The sequence below is a fragment of the Anguilla anguilla genome, chromosome 2 (assembly GCF_013347855.1).
Source record: "Anguilla anguilla isolate fAngAng1 chromosome 2, fAngAng1.pri, whole genome shotgun sequence".
Classification (NCBI taxonomy): Eukaryota; Metazoa; Chordata; class Actinopteri; order Anguilliformes; family Anguillidae; genus Anguilla; species Anguilla anguilla.
In genome coordinates this window covers 4,881,657-4,909,026 of record NC_049202.1, presented here as the reverse complement: position 1 = coordinate 4,909,026, position 27,370 = coordinate 4,881,657, and the positions used below count along the sequence as shown (strand labels likewise).

The window sequence follows — 27,370 nt, the reverse complement described above, 5'->3', positions numbered from 1 at the left end:
GTCGTATTGTTGGCATGCCTTGTGAGTATTTTTGCTGGTCGGGGAGATTAAATTTATTTCCACGCACCCTGAAGACTTCCACCCTTCCCAGTCTTCAGAGCGCTCTCTGCACACTGGGCTATTGTGGGTAAAAGGAGTGTCTAATCATGTACAAACTGTTATTCTTTTGTATTGCGTGAGCATCATCAAGTGACGTTGCTGTTTCGGTTCATCGCAAACTCAAAAGTGCCTACTTTTGATAAGTATCAGAGACTGCAGTGACTTCTTCCCACTGTGCATCCTGCGTGGAGTGCCTAACGGCTGGTAGCAGGTGTGAAAAAGCTGTGTGCGCGCGTGTGTGTGTGCGGAGGTATGTGTGTGCGTGTGTGTGCGTGTGTGTGTGTGTGAAGGCCCCTTGGTGCTGCTCTAGTGGATACAGCTGTAGAAAGGAGAACCTGGGATCTGTCAACAAGCCTGCGAGTTTTAAATGTACCCAAATCCCCCGAATGACTTTCTCAATAAAAACGACCTGGAAGTGACATCACGCCGCGTTTCCTGTGGGTTTCCTTTTAATCCTCACCAGCGTTCCTGTCTGTCTCAGGTCCCGGGGAGGGGACCTCACCGGCCGTGTTTAAACCACCTCTGGCTGCATTAACTTTCCTTCTCTCAGGGGCTTGGAGGGTCAACAGGAGAGCCTCACTAAGGAGATTAAGAAAGGAGGTTTTCTGCACGGTGTTCCCGCCAGGGCTAAACGCCAGGATGGGGAGGGAGGAGGGGAAAAAAAGGCAGCCGGGATCTGTGAAGGGGGACAAATTTAAAATTCTCAGAATTAATTATGGCCGCTGCAGTGTTTCGTGTAAACGTGTGGGCTCCAAAATCTCCAGTGCCAAAACAGTCAACACTGAGGGAAGCAGGGCAGCCCTGACGGCTGACTATTTGTTCGGGTGTATAAATAGGTGGAGGTGAATCGTCCACGCTGCTGGAATACTGACTTAACTGCCTGGAGGCACAATGAGAGGAAATAAGTAACGGCGTGTTACCACCGATGCAGTGTTCCTGCTGACCACCTGAACGGGCCGGCGGTTCTGCCCAAACGGGCCTGTGGTTCCCCCCCAAACGGTCTGATCTGTGTGTCCGTAGCAGCACGCGCTACGGTCAGGTAGGCTTTTATCCAGGACACAAGCGGGGCGACCGCACCGAGAACGGAACTCCGTGAAAGCCTTTCCACTCGAGTCATGTCCCCATGGCAACCCAACAAAAGACAAAAACGTGGGGATCCGCTCGGTCGATATTGCACTTTATTGGAGGTCCGCAGACTCAAGCAGGTCACACAGAGGCTCAGAGAGCACCGTTATTGCATCTCGGGCTGAACGCCCGCCAGCCATATTTTTTTTAGTTGTGAGAATCGCTAAGAGTATTGAGCACGGTGACACACACTCGACAGCAAGGGCAGTATGGGAAATGTAGTTTTTTTTTTTTGTTATCTTGTGTGTGGGTGGTGACTGGCCACATGGGTTACGCCTGCGGATGTGACGACGAGACGAACACTAAAAACGGACGTGGAAATAGGACAGACATCTGAACATCAGACTGCTCCCCCCCCCCCCCCCAGTTGTGTAACAGTCCAAGGTGCATAATCACTTAAGCTATCTCAGTCACGTGATCAAGTCACGCCTTTTTTTTGTTTGTTTGTTTGTTTTGCTTTTAACCGCCAAGGCCTCAGTGGTCGAGGATGCGCAGGTTGCCCGACACAATCTTGTTTTCCAACATGGCTCCTGCCGGAATGTCGATCCGGTCCCCGTGATTGGCTATTATGATTACGGTCCCCTGGAGTGGAAGAACACGGAGAGAGGAGATGAGATTGGGGGGGGTGGTGACCCCCTAATAACCCAAGTCCTCATATTTTGACAGGTAAATCTGTCAAAATTGTGAATAGTGTCTGTCATAGGCCATTCTGAAAATCTGAGATGCTTGCTAGTTTTTAATAATTAAGTTAAACATTTTTGCATGAGTGAGGACTACAATTTTAATTCTAACTGCATGGAGCAACATTTTTTAAGGTGGCACCATAATTTGGTTGTTTGAGCACTAAGAATACCATGTATCTGTGTGCCTTGTTCCCAGGACTGATGGTAGCTACAGCCAAAGTAGTTGCTAATCATTAGCCTTAATTTCCAGGGGCGATGAGGGAGGAAGTTGAGTTACCTTTAGCGAAACCTGCTTCCCAAAGGTGACGTCGCCAGACACGGTCAGGTGGTCCAGCTCCAGCATGTCAGGTATGCTCTCGAACCTCGTCAGGTAGTCGTGGACCTGCAAACATTTGTCAAGGACGTCACAACGTGCGACAAAAAGGGCACCTCTCCAGTCAGCGCGGTCTTTGCTGCTCCATTATAACACAAACTCTTTCCCCAAAGCAGTTGCCATCGATCACTTTTGACACCTCAAAGCAAATATAAATTAAGTGAACTGACTTGGGCAAGAGCAAGCCAAGGTCATTCACAACTCTTGCAGTATGCTTGTGAGAGTTGAGTTGCTGATGTGGCAGGACAGGTAGTGACCCTTTGCCTGGAGGGGGGGGGGGGGGGCGGCGGTGGGAGAGCAGTGATTGATAAGCCTGGCCGTGTGGTCAGGGGAGAGCAAACGCTGCCAGTAAAGCTCTCCACATGGTCCAGGATTACGAATCAAAAGGCCAAGGAGGGAAGACAAATCCTTTTACCCTCCGAGAGCTTTTCCCTCCCAAGGAAAATACGCCAAATCCCCCCCTTTTTTCTTTCTTCCCACGGAGTGCAAAAGGGACAGAGCGACTTTGCGTGTTTTGGAGGACGCGGCGTGCGGGACCTGTCTCGCCCCCTCCCAAACCGGGGGAGGGGCGTGATACTGCAGCAGGGGAACGAACGGGCGGGGCCTTCACAGGAGGGGTTGAAAGGGGGTTAAACGTCGGGCGTCAGTAAGGCCCAGGTGCAGACCTGGGTCAAATACGTATTTGTTTTGGATTCAAATATTTTTAACTGCTCTATTGATCTTGTCTGGTGGTACTGAGCATGCCGATATGACCAGAAGGCAAGGGTTGCACTTTTTGAGAGTATTTCATTGGTTCCCAATGGTATTCCAACACACCAGATAAGATCAGTAAGGCATAGAAAAGTATTTGAATTCAAAACAAATGCGTATTTGACCCAGATCTGCCCCAGTGCAGTGTATCTGTTAGTATGGTAAGTACCCAGTGCAGTGCATCTGTTAGTATGGTAAGTACCCAGTGCAGTGTATCTGTTAGTATGGTAAGTACCCAGTGCAGTGTATCTGTACGGTAAGGCCCTGGTGGTACGGTAAGGCCCTTTTACATCAGTGAGTACGGTAAGACGGCTGAGGCCTACCTTGGTGAAGGAGCTGCCCAGCTTGACGTGGGGCGTGGTGGGGAACTCCCTCTTCTTGCTCATGGTGAGCGAGCCGGCCTCCAGGCTGTACAGGTTGCTCATGACCAGCAGCAGGTCGGACGTGGTCTTCACGGGCAGGAAGCGGCTGCGTGGCACGTTGATGCCCAGCGCGTTGTCGAAGCTCTTGATGGCCGCGCCCACCGCCGTCTCCAGCTGCAGCACGTTCAGCCCTCCGTCCAGGGTCTAGAGCGGGGCGTGGCGGGGGGCACGGTTACCATAGAAACTCACAGGAAGGAGGGGGGGGGGGGGGACACGGTTACCATAGAAACTCACAAGAGGGAGAGGCAGCAGGTTTAAGCCTGCCTTCCAGGGTCTAGAGCGGGGTGTGGCAGGGGCACGGTTACCATAGAAACTCACAGGAAGGGGGGGTGCGGTTACCATAGAAACTCACAGAAGGGGGGGGGGATGTGGGGGGGGGGGGGGGGGATATTGAAAGTATAAAAGAAAAGAACTCACACTGAACTAAAGGCTCACGTGTGTTTCTCTGTACCAGCACATTAAAATTCAGGTGCTGCCAAATTGAGATGAAGAATTCTTTTCTTTTCTTTTTTTATTTAGCCTCAGGGTGTATTTGTGATTCCGCAGAAAATGAACGGGGGAGAATAAACCTTCCCGAAACTGCGCCGCAGACAGAACGGACGGCTGATTAGCAAATAACAGGAAGAGTTAGCACACAGACCTTTAGCTCTAAATAAACAAACCCCCCACCCCTCAATAAACAGACCTCCCCCCCCCCCCCCACCCTCCAGAGGGGGCCAGTAGACAAGTCAAATAAAGAGATTCAGAGAGGCATTCTTTATTGATGCGGTGTGCTCCAGTTACCTGAAACGGCGTGTGTTTATGATTTCACGGAATGTGAAATTAAACGGGAAGCGTAAACTGTGCTGAAACTGCACCGCAAACAGAGCGGATGCCTGATTAGCAGTTAGGTGTAGCGTACCGTGCTGTGACCCCCCCCCCCCCACCCCACCGTGGGGGGCCTTATCTCTGAAACTCAGTGGGGGGGGGAAAACTGGCTCACTGACGCCTACACCCCCCTCCCTCGGCGAAATGACACAGCACAAATTCATACACTGTCCAGTTCTCTGGCCGTCAGCCACCGGGTTCTCATGGCATTAGAGTACCTCAGCAGTTTAATGTGTAGTAAACCCCCCAACCCCCCCCTCCCCCTCCCCCTCCCCTCCCCTACTGTACTTCGGACTGAGTTTGGACCGAGTTATTGTGAAATACAGCTTGTAGCGATCGTGGTCAACGTGGTAATGGTAACCATGGTTATGGAGGACGTGATCATGGTAACCATGGTCATGGTGAACGTGGTAATGGTGACCATGGTTATGGTGAACGTGGTCATGATGACCCTGGTTATGGTGACCACGGTTATGGTGAACGTGGTCATGGTGACCATGGTGATAGTGAACGTGGTCATGATGAACATGGTTATGGTGAACCTGGTCATGGTGACCATGGTTATAGTGAACGTGGTCATGGTGAACATGGTCATGGTGAACATGGTTACAGTGATTGCATTTATGGCGATGGTGGTCCCACGGCCCCGCCCCTCACCTTGGGGTTGACGATGATCTCCATGTCCATGGAGTTCTGCTCCTGCAGCCTCTTGATGGCGGGCAGCGAGATCCACAGGTTGTTGGTGTTGAAGATCTTGAACTTGGTGACGGACTTGAACTCGTCCACGTGGGCCTTGGGCACCTGGGCGATCTCCAGCAACCTCAGCTTGCCGTCGTACTCCGTCAGCGTGCCGCCCTGTGCCCCAATCACAAACGGGGCATCAGGGAAATAACAGAAATACTCGCTAAATCCTGGCAAAAACCTACACTTCCTGCATCAGTGCCCTCTTCCCTCCGACAGAGGGACGGACGGACGGATGGCGGTCACGTTTGGCGGGAAAAAGGAAGCATCCGGGCGCGTACCTTGACGTCGGCCCTAGTCTTGTCGGTGACCTCCATGATGAACTCGCAGCGCTTGGCGCTGGGCTGGCTCATCAGGTGGTTGAGGATGTGCAGGTCCACGGTGGCGCCCAGGTTGTCGATGTTGGAGACGAAGATGTACTCCTTGCCGTCGGCGATGAGCTTCTCCAGCAGGCCCGAGTTGTGGAAGCTGGCGTAGATGTCCCCGTGGCCCGGAGGGTACCAGGTCTCCGCGTTCTCGCCCGTCGTGCTCAGGTCCTTCGCCACCGGAAGGAGGGACTCTTTGTTGATCCTCGGATACCTGCGGGGGAAGCGTGAGAGGGGGAAAGAGAGAGGAGGAGAGGAAGAGAATGAAAGCGCCACAGAAAGTCGGTGAGAAAGAGAGAGTGGGAGAGAGCAAGATAGGGAGAGAAGGGGTAAGAGGAGGAGGAAAAGGAGAGTGAGAGCCACAGAAATTGGGGGAGAAAGGGATAGAGCAAGAAAAAGAAAGAGTGAATGAGTGAAAGGCCAAACAAGGGTCAGCCAGAGGAGTTGCATAGGAAGGTGATGTTCCATGACAGTGATCTTGGCCTCTGGTCCTGGAGAGGCACAGGGTATATCCTGGTTTTTGTTGTCATCGGCAACCAGTTCAGACCAAAGAAGCCAGGTCAAGTGGTTGTTTTAAGTGGAAAAATTCAGTGTTGAGTAGCAGTTAAAACCAGCCGACCCTGCAGTGCTGTAGGACCAGGAAACCTGAAGCAGATCTGCAGATGATAAGAGTACTCAAAGCACAAAGCAATATCACAGCATACCCAATAGCCCAAAAAATTTTAAAAGCGTCTGATTATTAAAGTGATTAACTGTTACCAGCTGACCCGCAACACATCTGAAGCCAGCTCTTGGGCAGGGGAACCCAGTCACCATGGAGAGAGTCCAAAGGGCAGAGGGGTGGGGGGGGGTGAATAATGCCGCCAGTCAGACTGCATGGTGTGGGCAGCCAGGAGCTCACAGTAAACAGACATCATAGGGACAGAGGCTACTTCAGGTGATGCGTTTCGATCTAGGTTTCCAACGCAGACACAGAGGCTCAAGCATTATTCCTCCATACCAACCGCCCCCCCCCCCCCCCCCCACCCCCCCCAGAGGCACCGGCATTATTCCTCGAAACCAATCCACCCTCCCCCCCCTTTCCCCCAGAGGCCCCAGCATTATTATTCATGGAAACCAAGCCCCCAGAGGCTCTGCCATTATTCCTCGAAACCAAACACCCCCCCCTCCCCCCCCCAAGAGGAATTAACCCTCAAACCCCCGCCCCCCCCTCCCATGCCAAAAAAAACAAAAAAAAAACACATTAACATGTTTGGTATTACTGCCAGGCTCGCCGTGTGTTTATTTCAGTGCAGGACTCAGGCTTTCTGTAGAGGCTGTGTATTCCTGGAGTCTCCGTGACCTTTCGCAGTCCGGTCGGTACGTGCCCTATCACTGGACAGGAAGAGCGCTGTTCACTGATACGCCACACACAGCTCCCTCCACACAGCACGCCGCCGCATCGTATGACAGCTCAGCCGACCGTCCCACGTGAGGAGGGATCAGTCACTCTCTTCCATCAACCCCATTCGTCCCTGCGCAAAGCCAAATACCCAAGCACTCCTAGTGATTGCCCCCCCCCCCCCTTCCTGTGGTGAGTACCGTGTGGGCGTGGTCAGTTCCTGCTCTGTTTTGGGGTGAGTACCGTGGTCAGTACCTGCTCTGTTTTGGGGTGAGTACTGTGGTCAGTACCTGCTCTGTTTTGGGGTGAGTACCGTGGTCAGTACCCGCTCTGTTTTGGGGTGAGTACCGTGGTCAGTACCTGCTCTGGTTGAAGGTGAGTACTGTGTGGGCGTGGTCGGTACCTGCTCTGGTTGAAGGTGTGTGTGGTGTGAGAATGGTCAGTACCTGCTCTGTTTGGGGTGAGTGTGGTGTGGGCATGGTCAGTACCTGCTCTGGTTGAAGTTGTGTGTGGTGTAGACCTGGTCAGTACCTGCTCTGGTTGAAGGTGTGGATCTTCACCCTGTGGTGGGCGTACTTCTGCAGGATCTTCTTGGTGTCCTCGTCCGTGTTGAAGGAGTTCATGAGGACCAGGGGCACGTCAGCGTTGTACGTCTTGTTCAGGTGCTGAAGGAGCGGGAAGCAGAGTAGAGAGGGCCTTGAGAAACGCGCACAAGCTAACGCTAACAGCTAACATTGACTTTCACCAGCTAACACTGGCTTTCACCGGCTAACACTGGATTTCACCAGCTAATATTGGCTTTAACCAGCTAACACTAGCCTTCATCAGCTAACATTGACTTTCACCAGCTAACACTGGCTTTCACCGGCTAATACTGGCTTTAACCAGCTAACGCTAGCCTTCATCAGCTAACACTGGATTTCACCAGCAAACACTGGCTTTAACTAGATAACACCAGCTTTCATTGGCTAACACTGGTTTTCACCAGCTAACACCAGCTTAGACCAGTTAACACCAGCTTCCTTCAGCAGTATACCGGATGGGAGTTTGACGCTCGTGTGTTTGCCTGTGTGACGTGTGATGGAAGTGAGGGAAAGTACCGTGCTCTTTACTGAACGCTCTGTTTAGAGGGGACGTGAAGCCCTGGGTAATATGACTCCGGTTCATTTGCGTTTCACCTCAGATAAGATATGACCCTGCATTCAAATCTGAAATTGCCCGCTATTCGCTCTGCCACTGCAGAGCAGCAGTCGCAGTCTCGTTAAAAGGCAGTCAGTGAAAAGTGAGAACTGCATTGGCTGCGGAGACTGCAGCTTTAACAAGGCTGAATCCGATTGGGAGCTCCAAACTGAGGAGAAAATGGGGGTGGGGGGAGCTATAAAACATATATATCCGCCATTTTCTGTGTTTTAGGGGCACAGAGTTTATGGGTGTAGAGCACAGCTGTGCAGGTGAGGCACTGAAGTGTGTGTGGCCTCCTTTATTCTGGCACAGAGGGGGTGTGTACTCATCCTGCAGTTCAGCTGGTCACAGAGCAACAGAGAACTTTACCTGTCAGGTGTGTACAGAACACACAAGTCCCAGTGCACTGAGACGCTCCCCCTGCATAGACCAGCGCCACACCCAAACTAACCACTCAGTGGGCCCAATCATGAAATACTGAATACTAATGATAATAATAATAATACATTCAGAAAGATGAGTGGAACTGTGTGTCTGGGCCTCAGCCAATAAAAAAAGAGTAAAATTGAGACAGATGCGTCATGGTTTTATGGCTTTATATCTAAATGGGGCATGAGTGTGGTTTTCCGTAGCCATGGAGACCTGAGGCAGTGGGAGCTCTCTCTCTCGCCCTCACTCTTGTGCGCGCTCTCTCTCTCTCTCGCTCGCTCTCTCTCACTCTTGCGTCTCTCTCTCTCTCTCTGTCTCTCCCTCTGTCTCTCTCTCTCCCTCTCTCTCTCTCTCTCCGTATGTTTATTTCAACACTGCACTCGGGCTTCCTGTAGAGGCTGTTTAGCGCGTCTGGATTACAGCGCTGTTCTGTCTGAGTGAAATAACAGACTGGCACGAAATGGCGCCTGAGTGACTGTGTCTGCACTGCGCTCTCCCGAGCTTCCACCAGCCTGAGCGTGCGTGCGTCTGTCTGTACATGTGTCTCTCTGTCTGTGTGTGTCTGTCTGTCTGCCTGTGTGTGTCTGTCAGTCTGTCTGTCTGTGTGTGAGTCTATCTATGTGTCTCTCTGTGTGTGTGCATCTGTCTGCCTGTCTCTCTGTCTGGTGTGTCTGTCTTTGTGTGTGCGTGTGTGAGTGTCTGTCTATCCATCTGTCTGTCTATGTGTATGTCTGTCTGTGTGTCTGAACCTGGGCTCTCGGGGCCTGGTGGAGCCGAGCCGAGCCGAGCCGGGCCGTACCATACCGTACCTCGATCTGCTGCACGGTCAGGTCCAGGAAGGTGTTCTCGTTGCGCACGCTGATCAGGCTCTTGGGGCCCTTGCAGCCCATGCTGGTGCCCAGGCCGCCGTTCAGCTTCACCACCACCAGCTTGTTCAGGCTCTGCGTCACGCTGTCCGGCAGCCCCTTGTCCCGGATCTTCTCATAGGGCTGGATCTGGAGGGGAGGGGGTTAGGGTGAGCGTGAGCCAGGTGCAGCTACAGACAACATCATCCACCATGGAGACTGGGGTCTGATGGGATTTGGAGTCTAAAGGCTGATTTTCAAGAGCGATTTGGAATGTGGGCCCCCTTCGCTAACGCCTTCCCAGCAGCCTCTGGGAGAAAACGCTGCACTCTTCCAGGGCCGGAGTTGTGCACCCTTGGCGTAGGGGTCACAGCGGCTGGGGCGACGGATTGGATTTCAGGGGAGGAATACAGCGATCGGATGGATGGTCCATTTCCTGTAACAGCGGGACAGGTCTCAGCTGGGCCGCGTAGCTGACGGTCCGGGGGTATAGAGTACCTCCTCCAACTCGCACAGGGGGAGGGAGGGGGGGGGGTGCGCTAAGAAGAGAGGGGACACGGGACCGTGAAAACTCCTGATCCGCGGGGAACGAGAGCCAGGAGGACGCACCACCCAGAGAAGAACCCCGCTAATGCGACCATAAGGTGAGGTCACCCAACCCCCCCCCCCCCCCCCCCCCCTTTTTATTTGCTTAAGACGCATCCTCGTTTGGGATTGGCTTACAAAGCAAACACTCTGCTTGAAAGCGCTTTGTCTTCAGTGGAACAGTGCAGTAAGGATGGCACATATGAACCGTGGGGTGGGGGTGGGGGTGGTGGAGGGGCAGGGGTGGGGGACGTGTGTAGAGGGAGGGGGGGGGGGGCGGATGGAGAGTGATTTGGAATGTGAGACATATGGGCCCCCTTCGCGAACGCCTTCCCAGCAGCCTCTGGGAGAACGCGCTGCACACTTCCAGATGTCGGATCTCCGCGGGACGAAGCGGCCGCACCCTCCGCTCGTTCGGCGTTTTCGCCGCTGGCGCTCTGACGCACGTTTAATCCCGCCCTCCAGCTCCTCGAGCCGGCTTCATACACACCAATCTCCTTCCTCTCCTCCGTTCAGCTCAAAAATAAGATAAGGCCCAGACTCAGATGAAAAGGGTCCTGAGGGGGTCAGCGGTGTCTGCAGGAGAGGGACAGAACAGAGCCTACATACTAAAATGTCTGTGGAAAGGCTCTGTCCGTCTTTCTCTCACTCACTCTCACTCTCTCACTCACTCACTCACTCACTCACTCACTCACTCACTCACACACTCACACACTCACACACTCACACACTCACACACTCACACACTCACACACTCACACACTCTCTCTCTCTCTCTCTCTCTCGCTCTCTCTCTCTCTCTCTCTCTCACTCTTTCGCTCTCTTACTCCCTCCCTCTTAGAAAATGAGTGATGACTGTATAAGCATCACTCTTTATTTAACTGTGATTATGGGGATTTCAATTTTCTCCAAGAAGAGCCGGCCCTTTTAATGAGAGTATCCTTTTCAGAGTGTGGGCGCAGTTTAGGAGAGAGGGGGCCCCCCGAGATTTGACAGGACCCCCAAAATCTCCAGCAGGTTTCGACCTTCAAATGCCCTCACACAACCACAACCAAAATTGCTCCAAGCACTCCCACATATAATACCACGTAGAACAGCCTGTAAAAAAGTTAAAAAGAAACCTAAAGGCATTTAAATTGGGCTCCAAGCTGACATTTATATCCTTTGCGGTTTTTGTCTTTTTTTTTTTTTTTTAAGGAGCTTAACGTGGACATTTTGGCCCTTTCCCACAAAAGCAAAATAGTTGACCAGCAACAGGGAGTCTCACTGTAAGCCTTATGGAGGACATTTGGGATCTGGTGGGATTTGGGGGTAGGTGATATACGGGGTGGGGTGGGGAGGGGGGGGGGGGGAGCTCCTGTCCTGGCCTCCCGCCCAGGTTGTGCAACGGGACAATGACTCTGCACCGCGGTGCCAGTGGCACAGCTGTCCAAACGGAAAAGTACTGAGCGCAGTGACCAGGTCTCTCCGGGGGGGGGGGGAGGCGTTGGCCGTCTGTGTCTTTCCCGCCTGACAGAACACTGTGGGCTCCCTGTCTGCAGACCACAGGGCTAATCTGATGCTAATATGCAAACACTCTGTTGGAAATAAAGCCCGTTTTGACTTTGGGGGAGTTGTTTTGAGGCGGAGTACGAACTGTTTGGAGGGGGGGCAGGGGGGGAGGGTTTTTGTGGGTCCAAATGGTGCACAACGATTCTCAGTTCAAGCCTGAGCCTTAAAGATCTTTGGTCCAAGGCCTGACGGTCCACTTGTTTACCTCCTTCTAAGCGCTTACTAGTTAAACTGAAGTCAGGCTACTGTAGAGTTCCATGTGTAAATTAGCTGCACCCTTTTGGATGTTATGGCTACCCATCCCTAGTCTTGTTTGGATAAAGAGAGGGAGCAGGAAGCTTCCTGATTTGCATAAACGTGTGTTTCCAGCACTGACCTCCCACACAGCACCGGGAAACACTGCCCCGAAAACCACAGACGGAGCGGCTCCGATAGAGAAGCTTGTCCTGGCTTGCCTGTGCCCACACACTAACACTACCACTAACGCTAATTCTGACATTAACACTGACGCTACCGCTAACACTAATACTGGCATTAGCACTGATGCTACCGCTAACACTAATGCAAGCACTAATACTGACATTAGCAATACTGCTAACACTAACGGCAACACCAAATACAGGTACAGACTCGGTTCTCCTGCACTCTTCTTCATGTTCATGTTTCATATTATTTGGAGGGGTTCCTTTTTTTTTTTTTTTTTTACTTTTTTGATGTTAGGGTACGAGTTTTAAAAGGTTACAGATTGACTCTAGATAGTGTGAGTGAATGGTGTGTGTGTACTCCAATGGATTGCCTGTCCAGAGCTTATTCCTGCCTCTTGCCCAGAGCATGCTGGGATAGCCTGCAGCCACCCCCCCCCCACGTCCCTCACCCACCCCCTGACTGGCAACCCTGACCAGAAATTAGTGGGTTAGATAATGGATGAATGGATGGATGGATGGAGGGAGATTACAAATGTCTCTGTTAAAAATTATGGAAAATTAATCCAGTCTCTTTGGGAGTAAGGATGCCACATTTTTAATTAAAAAATATATTAACATAAAAACCAGGGGACTGTGGCATAAAACAAATGGCTTGGCTGTAATTCAGACACCAGAGCTCAAAAAGACAGGGCTTGGGGGGGGCGGAGGGGGTATCGCCTCCTGTTTGGGAGGAGAGGGGGGAAAAAAAAGATTAAATTTTCAGCAAGGAACTGCCGATACCCTCATCAGCGTGATGGAGTCTGCTAGTCCCTTGACGTGAGGAGAAAACTAATTTTGTTATGCCAGTGAATCTGAGGTGCTCTTGTGAAGGTCACATGCAGGAGAAGGTTGTTACATTGCTCGAGGGGGTTGCTACATTGCTGGGAGGGTGTTGGTATATTGAGGGGGGGGGGGTGTTGCATTCTGTGGCGGTCAGTCTGTGCTGGACGGCCATACCCATGCCAGGATGGTCACGCCCCCTCCAGAAAATGATGCTCTGCCCTTATCCTGACTTTGCTCAGGATATTCGTGCGTGTGTGTACATGCGTACACGTGTGTAGATGGGACGGGTGATGTAGGATTTCATCACAAACGAAAAATCGATGAGAATTTAGCTCCTTTAGCATTAGTAGGTTTTTAATTTGGTAAGCTGAAAACACCCACAAGAAAAAAACAAAGAAATCAAAACAGGTTTCATCAAAGAGGGAATTAAACTGTGCCATGGGGAGTGTGTGTGTGTGTGTGTGTGTGTGTGTGTGCATTTGTGTGCATGCGCGTAGGATTGCAGATGAAAGGACAACTAATGACCGAGGACAGAAAGGACGAATATAAGGTTACTGTAAATATAGATATCCCCAGCTGCGCCCCCCCACCCGCTCCCCACCTCCACCCCGTCCCACTGCACTGAGAGGACAAGTACACGTGGAGGCTGTTTGGGGGGGGGGGGGCAGGGGGGCGGTACCTCTGCATACAGCACCACTCCGTGAACCACTCACGGAACAGCTCAAATCTGAGGGTCACACCCTCCGCCCCTTGCCCAGAGCCAGTGATATCCCTTTATTTTTAAATAAATAAATAAATTTTAAAAAATGAAGAGCAGTCACAAAGTCAGCCGCTTCTCTCCTTTTCTATGACCGTGTGCTCTCTCAGTCCGTCGACCGCACAGGACCGCAGGACCTTTCGACCGCACAGGAACCTTGTGCACAGTCTGACCGCAGCCATGGCAGAGTCGCTGCGTCTGAGAAGCACGACCCGGCCCTTAATGCAGGATGAGCACCGGCCGTGGGGCTTGGGTGTAGCAGCATGCACTGCTGGGGCGGGGGGGGGGGAGGGGGGTGAACAGAGTGACAAAGGTGAAGGAGTGGGACGGACAGAGGGAGCTTTGTGTGAGGCAGCTGCCAGAGGCACAGGATGTTGGGGGGGTGTCGGCCGGACCTCCACCCGCCCCCCCCCACCGAACCGAACTCAGCACAGTGTTTTCACTGAAGCCAAGTCACAGAGTCTGAACACAAGCCTGCTTCAGTGGCCCACACTCAGCTGTGCCAACCTTGAGTAAAAACACTCAGCTGTGTTAACCTTGAGTAAAAATACTCAGCTGTGTTAACCTTGAGTAAAAATACTCAGGTGTGTTAACCTTGAGTAAAAATAACTCAGCTGTGTTAACCTTGAGTAAAAATACTCAGGTGTGTTAACCTTGAGTAAAAATACTCAGGTGTGTTAACCTTGAGTAAAAATACTCAGGTGTGTTAACCTTGAGTAAAATTTACTCTCATCATTTTTAGGTATAAAAAATATTTCAAATTGCTTTTAGTTGGGCCATATTGCAATTATTTTTAAAAATCATTAAACCGGTTACTAAAAGTAGTGCCAACAGTGGTAGCAATAGGGAATTGTGGGAACTGAGCCTGAACCCCAAAAGGTTGCAGGTTCAATTCCCAAATGGGACAAGGTGCTGAACCTGAAATGCAGTATTTCGGTAAAGACACAGCAGCATAAATAAATAATGCCTGTGTACCTGCGTTCACGTTGCCTGGGAGAGAAGGACCTTAAAAACATGATCCCTGGGGAAAAAAAACGAAGCTGCGTTTACCCCATTATAGCCAGCAGGAGGCAGGCTGGGGTTAAATGTCTTCTGAACGTCGTGCGCCTCATAAATCTAATGAAAGATCGGGCCCAATACGTTAGTCAAATAAAATCTCTGTATGAAAAAGAGAAAGTAGGTCCACTGACTGTCCCTTCACTTTCACAAGTTCCCGGCATGAATAAAATATTTTCCATTTCCCGTTGGCTTTCCAGTTTCATATATTTTCCATTTCCGTTGGCTTTCCAGTTTCATAATTAGCAGCCGTGCGGAATCGTTACGGACTGAAAAGAGGAAGTGCACGTTTGACACCGGCTGCCCTCGCCTTTTTGGCAGGGGGAGATTAATTTGGGAAGACTGTGCTTTAATTCATGCCCTCTGAAAGCACCCCTTTCACCACCCGCTATCCATCAGCGCTATAAACGCCGCACCCCAGACACATCAAGCACAGCTCTGGCACATCCGCACGCTGTACCGATGCAACCCGCACGCCAGGGAGATCTATAAAAGCTCCCCCCGATTTATTTCAAAACAGGAAAACGCAGTCAGTTTTACATGTATTTCACATATATATATATATATTTAAATGTTTAAATATAGTTTAAATGTATTTCCGTTTAACTCGTGTTATCATAAGCTCCTGACATCAGCGGAGATGACTCGGATGACTTGGAGGCACTGGGCGTTTTATACGATGCAACACGAGACGATTCAATGTCAGAAACAGCACCGCAGAAATCCAAATCCAGGGACGTTTGAGCTGTAGCAGGCCTTTGGTAGAAACATACGACTGTTTCTTCGTCAGGTAGTCTTGTCGGCACGGATGTGCCTCAACCGAATCAGAATCGAGCTTGTTGTTTTTAACGACGCTCTGAATTCCGTTAATTTTGTGCGCACCACCGGTTCTGGGTATGGCCAACTCTGCAGCCGTAGACGGGGGAAAAAATGAGAGGAGAAAATAAACACATTCTGCGCTGCGCCCACGCCGCCCACCCAGCCTACCCACCCGCGTTCACACACATCGGCTCTAATGAGACTCGGGAGTATGAGGACCAGCAAACGTTCACCATATCCTACAAGTGGGTCTGCTGTGACCTTCAGCTTACGTGTGTATAATCGCCACCGGTATGCACGTCTGCGGCATGTTCTCTTGGAAGCCGAGGGGAGGCTAATATAGTGTCAGAGCGCTCTGCTGTTTGCTCAGACTCCATTTTGAGAGCCTGCTCCTAACTTTACCGAACACAAATGTCAATAATTTCCTATCTGATTTGGAACATACCGCAGATGGCGGGAGGAATTAAATATTGAAACAGCGTGGCTGAAGTCCATAGGCCTTGAAGAGGGTTCCAGAATGTTGCGTTGTTTGCACAGACAGGGATTTTTCCACTGTAGGGATTTTTCAAAAAGACCTGAGTAGTTTTTTTTTTTTTTAGAGACACTATGAAAAATTTATATGCATCCTTTTTACAAATTTATAAACAGGAAAGTGATAATTTCCTCTTAAGTGTATGGCTGGTTCTTAGTAAACACAAGAGCCGGAGAGCTGCATCCTGTCTGTAATGATTACTCACTTCTGATTGGCTGAGCATTAAAGGCACCACTTCCTTAAATTAGAATCATCGATTTGAATCGCCTGGATGCTACATGATTATTTTGGACTCCAAAAGACCAATTCCAAATCCTTCTGTAGCGGGCAGTATAAGAACTTTGAGGCTTTCAGACTGCACATGGCCTTTTAAAAAAGAAAAAAAACAGAACGCAAAGCCATAAAAAGCGAGGACAGCGCAGCGTACCGGTTTAAAACTGGACTGGAAGTCGTGTGACTCTGGACGTGACTCTCGACGCGAGCGTCCCGTTCGCCACAACATCGAGCGCGGGATATAGCGTTACACGTCTGCTCCCCACCCGCTTCCAAAAATATCCGTCCGATGTCCCGTGTCTGAAATGCAGAAGCCGCAGCATCAAAACGAGAAAGGGGGGGGGGGAGTGGGTCGAAATGACCTTTGGGCGACTTCGTTAGCCTGCGGCTAAAGCGCGAAAGGCAGGCGAGGTCTGTTCCCCCCAGGCTTCTCGGGTCAGGCTAATAATACCCTAACCTTCTCTGCACACGGGCGTGGGGGGGTGGGGGGGGGGGGGGGGGGGGGGGCGGGCAGGGGGGGTTTATGGCAGTGAAATGTCACACAGGCGCTAGCTGCCTTCTCCTGCATCACCTTCTGGGGTTCGGTTGCAAATCACTGGGTTCTGCTGGAGTGGTTTTCATTCCACACCACACGATTCACACCAGGACACACACACACACACACACACACACACCTTCATTCATCTCACACATACACACACACACAGCGAACAGAATGTTCCCCTACACACTCCTATCTCCGGGTGTGCCTTTTCACAGAAACACTGACGCACAAACCTGTATGAGCACACTTTCACTTTTCTCCTGTTCCATCTCTCTCTTCTCTCTTACTCGCCCTTCCACAGGAACACATTTCCACAGAAACACTGACAACCTAATAATGACACTCTGTCACTCTTTCACTTCTCCTCTGTTCCACCTCTCACTCCTACAATTCTCTCACCTCACTCACTTCCCCTTTCTGTCTCCCTCACTCATAATTCCTCCCAACTCTCTCTCTCCTCCCAACTCTCTCTCTTTCACTATCTCTGAACCCTCATCCCCCTCTCTTTCTCTCATTCATTCACTTTTCCTCCCTCACTCATTCTTACACTCTTTCTCCCTTCCTGCCGGCCTCTCGCTCCCTCCCTCCCTCCCTCCCTCCCTCCCTCCCTCCCTCCCTCCCTCATGAAAGGGAGCTTTCGCAACCAGAGGCCCAGGAGGTGTTCTGGCTAAAGGCCCTGCAGAGGAAATCCGACACTGCCCTCTCTGTCCAGTCTCTGACTGAGGAGGGGGGGGGAGGGGCACAAAACAGCTCCCGTCACACAACGCCCCCCCCCCCCACCCCCCACCCCCACCCCCACCCCCCCATTTTCAGAACCCTCCCGGCTGCTCTTTAACCCCCTCCTTCATACACGTCCCTGCTTCGGGACACCCAGCCGTTCCGCGCCGAAGCTGCTAATTTCGGCGCGAGCGTTTCACATCGTGTCGCTCCGGGTGCCCCCCCCCCCCCCCCCCAGGCACGCCTCCCTTTAAAGATCACCCGCCCGAAAATACACGGCCAGCCGGCCGGCCGCCTGCCTGCCATTTAACAAACTCTCTCTGCCGGAGACTGAAGAATGCAGGGGGGGGGGGGGGGGGGCTGGGGCTGAGAGCAGGGGGGGGCGGGGCTAGGGGGGAAATGGCTTCCTGTTGCCCAGGCAGCAGAGTGGCATTAGTCTGCGGAGGCTTTTCAAGGACATCTGCGGCCTGACGCCGGCCAGGAAAGCAGCTCAGGCTGCCGAGGCGAAGGCGATGGAAACGCATCATTCCTGCTTCTTCTTTTTTTCCCCTCCTCCCTTTTCCTTCCCTGTTTTTTGTTTTTTCTCTCTTCGCTGAAAAACTGTACAGTAATCATCACAAAGCCGGCTTATACTGTACTAGTATACTGTAATATTTTTGAACTGAAGATGGTTGGGTTTTGAAATGAGGTGTCTGTACGAGTGACTTGGCTCAGTAGAATAGTGAATTTCCGTCCATGTTCTGCATGTTGAACATACTGTATGTATGTGCGAAGACACTGCTTATTATTCCAGTAATTTTTACTTTTGCTTTCAAATTCTGAACTGACAGCACACTTTGTGTTCACATGACAAAGAATTTCAAAATAGATTTTTAAAAATCCTTTTTTTTTTTTTTAACAGACATACAATGTACAGCAACTGTGAGCATGTGAAGCCATTCTCTTTGGTTTTGGGAGCCCGGCAGAGTGCTAGAAGCTTCCATTCCGACTGCTCCCGTGTAACCGCACACCCCGGGTCTGGTGCCCCGCCAGAACGAGGCGGAATCGATCCCACGTGCGCCGCACTCACCGAGTCGTCTGGAGGCCTGTGGATCTTGGCCCAGTCCACCGAGGGGCCCTTCGCTTGCAGAAATCTGTGAAACAGGTTCTTGAATCCCTCGAAGTCCTTCCGTGAAATCTAAAAAACAAAAAAGAGAAACGGGTTGACATTGCAGGCGTTTAGCAGACGCTCTTATCCAGAGCAGACTTAACACAACATTTTTACGTAGCATTTACACTGTATCCATTTATACAGCTGGATATATGCTGAAGCAGTGCAGGTGAAGTACAAGGGTTACAACGGCAGTGTCCAACCCAGGAACTGAACCCGTGACCTTCAGGTTACAAGCCCAGTTCCTTACCCATTACACTACACTGCTGCCCCGAAAACAATGGCCGTCCGGCAAAAACAGCCTCAGTGGAACTGTGTCCGCCATCGTTGGGCCCAACAAACCCATATGAATGGACTCTAAATTTAAGGACACACACACACACACACACAGACCAAAGCAGATTTCACAATGACTTCTGATACTTCACCGTTGGCTAGGTGTGGCTCCTGGACCACATGCTAGACCGTGAGTAAGGGTATTGCGTAATGGGAACGGCAGGAACTCATAACATTTTGTTCTTATACTGCTGTGGGCCTGACGCACACAGCGCAGATGGCTTACTCAATCCTTCCGTTTCTCCATCGAAAGTCCCCCCCGGGATTCAGAGAGGCGCAGTAGAGAAGCTCCACTGAACCCCACGGTGGGTGGAGTTACCATACCATCGTCATGGGAACCAGAAGACTCTTCTCTCAGTAGCAAAAGCTCAATGATCGGTTTAGGCCAATCACTGACTGCTGAAAATGGAGAGCTCCGCCCATTTTGAGGCTGGTGAAGCCTCACTCCCACATTCAGTAAATCAAGGCGGCCCAACCCTGTTCCTGGAGATCTACCGCCCAGTGGATTTTCACTCTAACCCTGACAAAGCACAGCAGCTCGTTCAACAGCTAGAGATCTCGCTGAGCTGCTAATGAGTTAGAATCAGGCGTGCCTAATTAGGGTTGAAATGGAAACCTAGAGGACGGTAGATCTCCAGGAACAGGACTGGGCAGCCCTGCGCACTGAATCAAACTCACTACCTTCCAGGGTCCCGTTAAACGTTCCGGTACCCAAAGCACAGCGATGCACCCTCCCTACCCACTACTTACGGTTATTGGCTAGTTACTCACAACCACAGCATCGCGTCTCACTCTGGCACAAAGTCACATTCACAGACCAACAAACAATTATTTACGAAAGAACAACACTCTCACCGAGGACGGTAAATGCCCTAATGTTTTCATCTCTTGGCCTTAATTTAAAATAAATAAATAAAATAAAATAAATAAACACCACAGCATGCAGCAGATCTTCTATGGAAAGGTCCGATCCTGACGTTCCATTTGTGGGAGCGTTCTGGTACCCTTTTAATGCGTTCCCTAATTAAGATGCAGACGCAGTTTGACTCCTCTCCGGTAATGACTTTGATGTCGTCGCTGGGTTTTTGGAGGTCGCAAGCACCCCCCCCTCCCATTCCCCCCCCTCCCGTGTCAAGACTGCGGGTGGCCCCCGTCGCCGATGTGCTTGATCTCGCCGCCCGTCTCCATGGTTTCCGCAGCCTTCCGAAACATTACGGCGCATTTTAATTGCGCTTTCTCTCTCTCCGCTTTCAAAAGTTTAAAAAACGCGAGGAATTCTAGACGTGCCCATGAGAGGGGACCTGCACCCCCCCCTCTGAGGCCATCAACACTAACGCAGCTGCGTTTGATTTATTATCCACAAGCCTCCCAGAATGCTTAGGTGCGGTGGGTTTACAAAGCAGAGCTCTAAAAAAAACAAGACTAGCAACTTCTGTCAGCCAGGCAGTGCATTTCACAGTCTCACAATTGCAAAAAAAAAAAAGATCGTAATAATAAAAACGGATAAGAAAAAAAATTAATAAATTGTGTAAATGAAATATTGACTGGTTGATACAGTCTAGGTAAAAAGGCAATTATTTTCATTATTAAGTACAGATATTGCGCTAAATTCCTTGTACTGCTTGCCAGTATAATAGCATTACAATACAGATATACCTGCATGTGCTAGCTAATGTGTTAAACAGTCACTGAATTGCAACCTTACTGGGTGCTGGATGGTGGTTTTGACCATGTCTTTGAGGTGGGGGGGTGTGAGGTGGTGGTTTTGGGGGGCTGAGAGCAGGGGGGCGTTTGGGAGCTGAAAGTGACCGTTTGCGCTCTGCTCCGTTACAGCAGCCGAGAGACGGGGCGAAGGCGCTTTGGCACGCTGACATCACGCCGGCGCCAGAGCCGCCAACGACACCGCACTACCCAACGGACACAACCCAACGGACACTACCCAACGGACACAACCCAACGGACACAACCCAACGGACACTACCCAACGGACACAACCCAACGGACACTACCCAACGGACACTACCCAACGGACACAACCCAACGGACACTACCCAACGGACACTACCCAACGGACACAACCCAACGGACGCAACCCAACTGACGCTACCCAACGGACACTACCCAACAAACGCAACCCAACGGACACTACCCACCCAACAAACGCAACCCAACGGACGCTACCCAACAAACGCAACCCAACGGATGCTACCCAACAAACGCAACCCAACAGCTGAGGGAGGGACAGATAGTGGAGTGGCAGAAAGAAACAAGGTGCGTGTGTGTGTGTGCGTGTGTGTATGTATTTATTTGTGTGTGTGTGTGTGTGTGTATTTATTTGTGTGTATGTATTTGTTTGTGTGTGTGTGTGTGTGTGTGTGCGTGTGTGTGCGTGTATGTATTTGTTTGTGTGTGTGTGTGTGAGGAAGTCTCTGCATGTGTCCCATCTCTGCAGTAACAGGATGTGGTCCATGCTGAGCCTCCTTAGCTCCCGCTCGGTCCCTAGTGTGGGCCTGTGGTGACTAGTGCGCAGAGCATTTCTGTGTGTGTGTGTGTGTGTGCGTGTGTGTGCGTGCGTGCGTGCGTGCGTGCGTGCGTGCGTGTGACACACATCACACGCTGCGACTCCCTTGGGTGCGTTTCTCCACACGAATTTCCGGCAAAAACAAAACTTAATTAAGAACAGAAAGAGGGGGGCAGGGAGTGTTCTCAGTGCTGCATCTGGCACCAGGTCCCAAACTGAGGGTGGGCTTTTTCAGAGACTGAAAACTTGCGCGACGGCTTTTCCCTAAAACCTCTGCACCAATCGTACTCAGACTGGAATGTCTAATATACCTGCTGCTGTTGTCCTGTACATTGTTTCCCACATGTATAGTTCCATTTTTGAACACACACATTGCCTTCCGTTCCACAAAGGGGTGGGTCACAGCAAAAGCATCCATTAAGTATTTTAGGTCACTAAGTAACACTAAGACAAACATGTCTTTATGAGTGAGTCACGTCCTTATAAGTGAATTATGGGCTTAAATAAACAAATGCGAAAATGTTTTTGGCAACACTCTCAAAATTGCAATGCAGTGTTCATGATGTCATGTGGGTGGCTCCTTCGGATGATTAGACTTGTCATGCCCCCCCAGCCCCCCCACTTTAAAAAGGGACCCACCTCAGCCTCGGCACCCGTCCCCGTGGCGACCAGTTTCTCGAGCTCTTCGTGCATGGACTTCTCCAGCTGCTGCCGCATCACTTCCTGAAACTGCGCCATCCCGCTGTTGGGTGCACTCTTGTGTAAACCTATAAAGGGAGGGGGGGGGGGAGGGCAGGATCAAACAATCAAACATTTTACTCATTTCACTTCCAGACTTCCAGGTCGAGCAGCAAACACACATTGGTTCAGGTGCACTATCCCATAATGCACTGCACGGGACCAATCCATGCCGCTGTTCTGCTAGATAGCATGCAGAGTAGAATACTCAATGTGTACAAATAGAGGAAAATATAGACCCAATTGGACTTTTACATGCTCTTGGACTTTTACATGCACTAACGTTGGACCTTCAATGCAAAAAAAAAAAAAAAAAAAGGGCAATGCTATAATGAGGTACTTTAGTGCCATCTTTTGCATTTGCTATCCCTCTGACCCAAATCTGAGGTAGAACAGGGTATTGTGAGGTCATAAAGGCACCTCCTTGTATGACCTCACGATTGTATGACACACTTTTCTTCCGTTTGGCTTCATTTTGTGTTTAAGGGCTCACAGATGGAGTCGACGGTGTCACTTTACTGGCTCAGCTTCGCTGAGAAATGAGCTACCATTGAGAAGAAGACAAAAAAAAAAGGCTTAACATTTGCCTACCTAACATTTGTCTCTCATTCACTGCTGGACCTCCCACCTGGCAGATCACAAGCAGTGCCAAGCTGAAGCCCGCGTTCCACCTTGCTATCAAGTCTAATTTTAAGCCCGAGTTCCACCTTGCTATCAAGTCTAATTTTAAACAGGGGAGGAAGAGAGAGAAAGAAAGGAGGAGAAAGCGAGAGGGGGAAAGAGAAAGGGGGAGAGAGAGGGGAGAGAGAATGAGGTAAATCGAAAGAGAAAGAGGGAGGGAGGGATGGATGGAGGAAGAGAGAGACCCAACATATACTCGGTGTACAAGAGAAGTGGCCCGTGAGAAATGGGGATTCACACCGCATATTTAAACAGAGAGAGGGGCTCCGTCTGCGCTCAGATCTGGAATACTGGGGTGGAATTCCAATGCCCCAGATCGCGGCAACCTTCGCGCCTCAACTCAGCTCGCACCCGAGCCTGCTGCCGGGGATGAATTTTTCGGGAGCCGTTATCGCAGGCTACATACAGTACGCAACACCACAGCAAAGAGCTAGATTTTAAAAAAGAGTGAGAGAGAGAAACGGGCGCCTTTAGCTGTCTGTGAGGATACTTTAACAGGGTGATACTGCGAAGCGATGACGGAGGGGATTATGATGGGAACGCGGAGCTGAGAATCAAACTATGAGACATCATCATATCACGCACCCGGAGACGGAGAGAGTAGGCACAGTGGTTAACCAGAGAACAACATTGACATGCATATTTCCATCTCTGCATGGGGGTGAGGTTCGGAATTCGGGATGTTTGACAGTTCGCACGGGCTGGCCAAAAATTTGGGTTGAAACTGGCGCATCACTGATTTTGTGCGTAGAATTTTCAGTTGCATTGCCAACAAAACGGAAAAAAAACTGATAGGACTGTAGTCAGTTCTAGAAACATTGCGCGTGTGTGTTTTACTAAACATAAATTATCTGACATACTACCATTTATAGTATGTGATAATTACATGTGTTACAGTAGGAGGACTATGGAACATTGACTATTTAAATGTTGACAAATAATTATTGATCCGGCTATTGATCCGTAATTGGGGCAAAATCTAATGCACACGCCAATAGCTTTCTATTCATCATCTAATTAATAGAAAGCTATCTCTATCTAATCAAATTCATAAACCGTAACAAGGCACGTATGTACGGATGTATTCGTCTGCAGGGCAAGCGACGCTACATTGGCATGAAAAGCACACTAAATGAAACAATATAACTAATATAACAGCCGACACATTTTTGTAGTCTGTATTCTTTTTTTTATACCAGATATATCAAAAAAATAAGGTAATACTGTTAACGCCAGAACTGCCCTAAACCCTGTGCAATCCAACAGCTTTTTATTTCAACACGTCCGGAGACGTAGTCACATTACGAGTGGTTAACATGCTATCCACTGCATGACATTTATACAGCTGTGTGACTTCCGTTCGTTAACTTATTTTTTGTCAGACGCATTACCAATTGTAGAGAAGGGTGAAAATGTTTACGAGCAATCGATTTCAACAGTTCCTTAAATACCTTAAATGTCTCGACTTACATGCAGTCAATCATGTCACGCTAGAGTCATAGATCGTGGTGCCGAAATCAGACATACCGTGAATTGCTAGATCAGGTCTTCTCTTATATTTTAAGTAACTACGCAGGCTATAATAAATCAGTTTGTGCGCTAAGAAACTTACCTTCAACGTACAACGACATCTTAGTTGTTCGTTGTATCTTTAATGCACTCTTTGTAAATGTTAATGTATGTTATAATAAAACGGACACTCTTCCTGTAGTCCCACCGATGTAGGTATCTTCGGCCGCCTCTGCTTCCGATGTAAATGTACAAAAACGGGACAAAACAGCTACGATTCTGATCATACGGCTAATTCGTCAATACGCCTCGCCCTACAACATTTAACAGCTTTGGGCAAATGACAGCGTCTTCACCTTACAATACACAAAGCGACAGGATCTGAATCATTCGGCGGGTTCAACCACTCTGCCATTTAATTTCCACAAAACCATAAACCCCTTTAAATGAAGCACATCTCTTCTCTCCTCCCACTTCAGTCCACCAGGGGTGAGAAACGTCCCAACTGGCAACTGAATGCTTCCCGCACGATAGTGATGAACTAGACTGGAGTTATACGCCCCCGTAGCATGAATATTTCCCGAGTATTACATGTCATCTCGGTCCAGTTAGGGGATAAATAAATAGACCACGCCGCATTGTCTTGGTTGGCTGAAACTCCGGGCGAATAGCCTTCCCGCAAAGTCAATTTGGCTCGCCCCCGCTTTACCGTAGCGTGGTTTTCTTCAGCTAACTTCGTGGTTTATGGCACGTCCGACCCACCCATTATTCTCTAGGGGGCAGTTCTAAACACGCACACGACCCAGTTTAAATGTAATGATCAACCGTTTTAGATTAAAGCTGTTTGTGTAGCCTAGTGCTCCATGTGTGACAAAAAGTGTCGCAGCCGACGCAATGCACGCTGCGCATCATGCAGGTACGCGCGAGCGAAATATTGAGCAGCAGAAGCAGCTAGCTATGCGCCCGTCAGTGGTAGGGGGGTTCCATATTCTTTTTGGTTTTTACTAGCTACGCTGCTAACATCGCAAAGCATATCATCCATATGCACTTTGAAGGTCCGGGGAATGCAGATGCTATATTTAACACCACATGCCTTTTTTTCACTCGTTATTCAAGCACATTTTAATGTTCTTAAACAGCCATTACCCACCTTTTAAATACTTATTATGTTTTCCTCAACAGGGCTCCAGTGGGGATGGTGCTTAGCTACTGTAGCTGGTTAAATGCGACCACCCTTAGCCTGTGATTTGGCTGAGGAATATCAAGTTCAGCGAGAGCACATCGATCACCCTTCAAACTGGGCTGCACGTAAAATATATTATCCTCCAAAACCGATTTCTTGTAGGGCGCAGTCTCCAGGCACGTCAGAAGCCAGCTCGTTAGCGGAAGTGACGCTCGACAGGAGAGCTCCTATTGGCGATTTTCACTAACCAATCATATCAGAATTCAGCTAGCCCAATCAGAACGCTTTAAATTGTGACGAGATGCGACCAAAAAACACTTTCTCAACGAATGAGTTGTGACGATTTGGAACTCGCCCCTCATAAATGTAAAAAACGAGCACATTCTCAGAGTGTCACGGACCAAGTAAAATATTTGGCTTGTGCAGCTGTATACGGTGGTGAAACTGTGAAAGTGCACGTTCACTGATTTTATTGATATCTCCGGTAAAAAAAAATTTTTTCCAGCTCTATAACTATCACATACGTGCGCAGTCGGATGAGACTCGGTCCATTTTTGCACCAAAATGAAGATTAGAATCAGTACAAATTCAGTCACAGCCATTGTAGAGATCCAGATTTGTATATTTGTTGTATATTTAGTTATGTCAATAGTCCAGTCTAGGACCCCATTGAAAATGAGCCATCTATTGCTGGCTTAATGGGTAATCCTTGCACTCAGTACTTTACAAATTGTTTCTCATTTTAACATCTCACTTTTTACAGTAATCCTCCTTGTATTGTTTTAAGTAAGTGTATTTGTTCTATTTTGTAATTTTTATATGATGAGTGCAAATTAAATCAAATCAAAATTCACATTGTTCATTGTTTTCTCCGAATAGCTCCGAATAGATTCGTTTTCTTACTCAGCATGGAAACCATATTCTATATTATATATATATATATATATATATATAAACTGCCACGGCCAGAGAGCATTCATTTGAACATCTATCCATGTTCATGAGAGGAAATCCTTATCAGGTCCCTCACTCTGCTCTTTGTTCTGTGTGTCACAATGCTTAAAAAACATGATTGACTCAGTCGTGGTAAGTAGTTTATAGCCATTAAATAATATGCATTTATTCATGGAACAGCATAAATGCACACTTTAAGACACTGTAGCAGAAGTACTCCCCTGGTTTTAATCCCTGCTGCTAATTCCTGTTCATACAAAAGTATAGCCCCTGTATGATACTGTAATTTTGATAGTTAACTTTGTAAATTTGGTTTTCTGTCAGGTCCCCATTGTAAGAGATTTCAGTCTTAATGGGGTTATTGATTTATTTATTTAGTAAGATGAAAGTACATTAATCTATAAACAAATTAATGCCTTCAGAAGCTGGTCCAATACATAATTTATTTATCAATTTTTATAAATTTTTAGTTGTAAATAATTATCTGCATTGCATTGGCCAATATATGACTGAAAGTATATATAACCTATATATTAAGCCCATGAACCCACATTGATTAACACGTTAATCTATGAGTTAGTTATAATAAACAACACAAACTCCTGTTCCTCCTCATGTGAACAACTTCAGCCATTGCAGGTTTTTGCAGAATCATGTCAGTTAAGTGTGTGATAGTGGACCAAAAAAGTAAATGCTGCCCCCTTGTGTTCAGCAGTTGACTTACCTGAATCCCATGGAAGCGTTGTTTGCCAGTCTTTGCAAGTCTTTGATAGTAAGGTAATATTTAATATTTAACTTTTCATAGTCCACTCAACAGAGTGGGGCCTTATTTATTTGCACTATTTTAACATGAAGACAGCGATAAGAAAACTAATCAAAGCCAAGGCCATTTACGCAAAGCCGCAGATACACTTTGCAGGTCAAAGGTAAAAAAACAGCAGACTAGGTTATTGAA

General features: G+C 49.2%; 1 protein-coding gene across 2 annotated transcripts; it reads right to left on the bottom strand.

The window, feature by feature from the left end:
- Positions 1-1,255: 1,255 nt before the first annotated feature.
- LOC118220594 (UTP--glucose-1-phosphate uridylyltransferase-like) lies at positions 1,256-25,661 on the bottom strand. 2 transcript variants are annotated; one of them, XM_035404537.1, is made up of 10 exons: positions 25,429-25,661; positions 21,990-22,117; positions 18,413-18,520; positions 9,227-9,412; positions 7,338-7,471; positions 5,342-5,639; positions 4,977-5,174; positions 3,354-3,596; positions 2,185-2,289; positions 1,256-1,806 (listed from the first exon to the last, which is right to left on the bottom strand). In XM_035404537.1, exons 2-10 carry the CDS (start codon positions 22,086-22,088, stop codon positions 1,699-1,701), a joined length of 1,479 nt encoding a protein of 492 aa, XP_035260428.1. In that variant the 5' UTR covers positions 22,089-22,117; positions 25,429-25,661; the 3' UTR covers positions 1,256-1,698. The 2 variants fall into 2 exon arrangements, with proteins under 2 accessions (XP_035260428.1, XP_035260427.1); XM_035404536.1 differs by lacking the exon at positions 25,429-25,661 and adding an exon at positions 24,382-25,008.
- Positions 25,662-27,370: the final 1,709 nt, after the last annotated feature.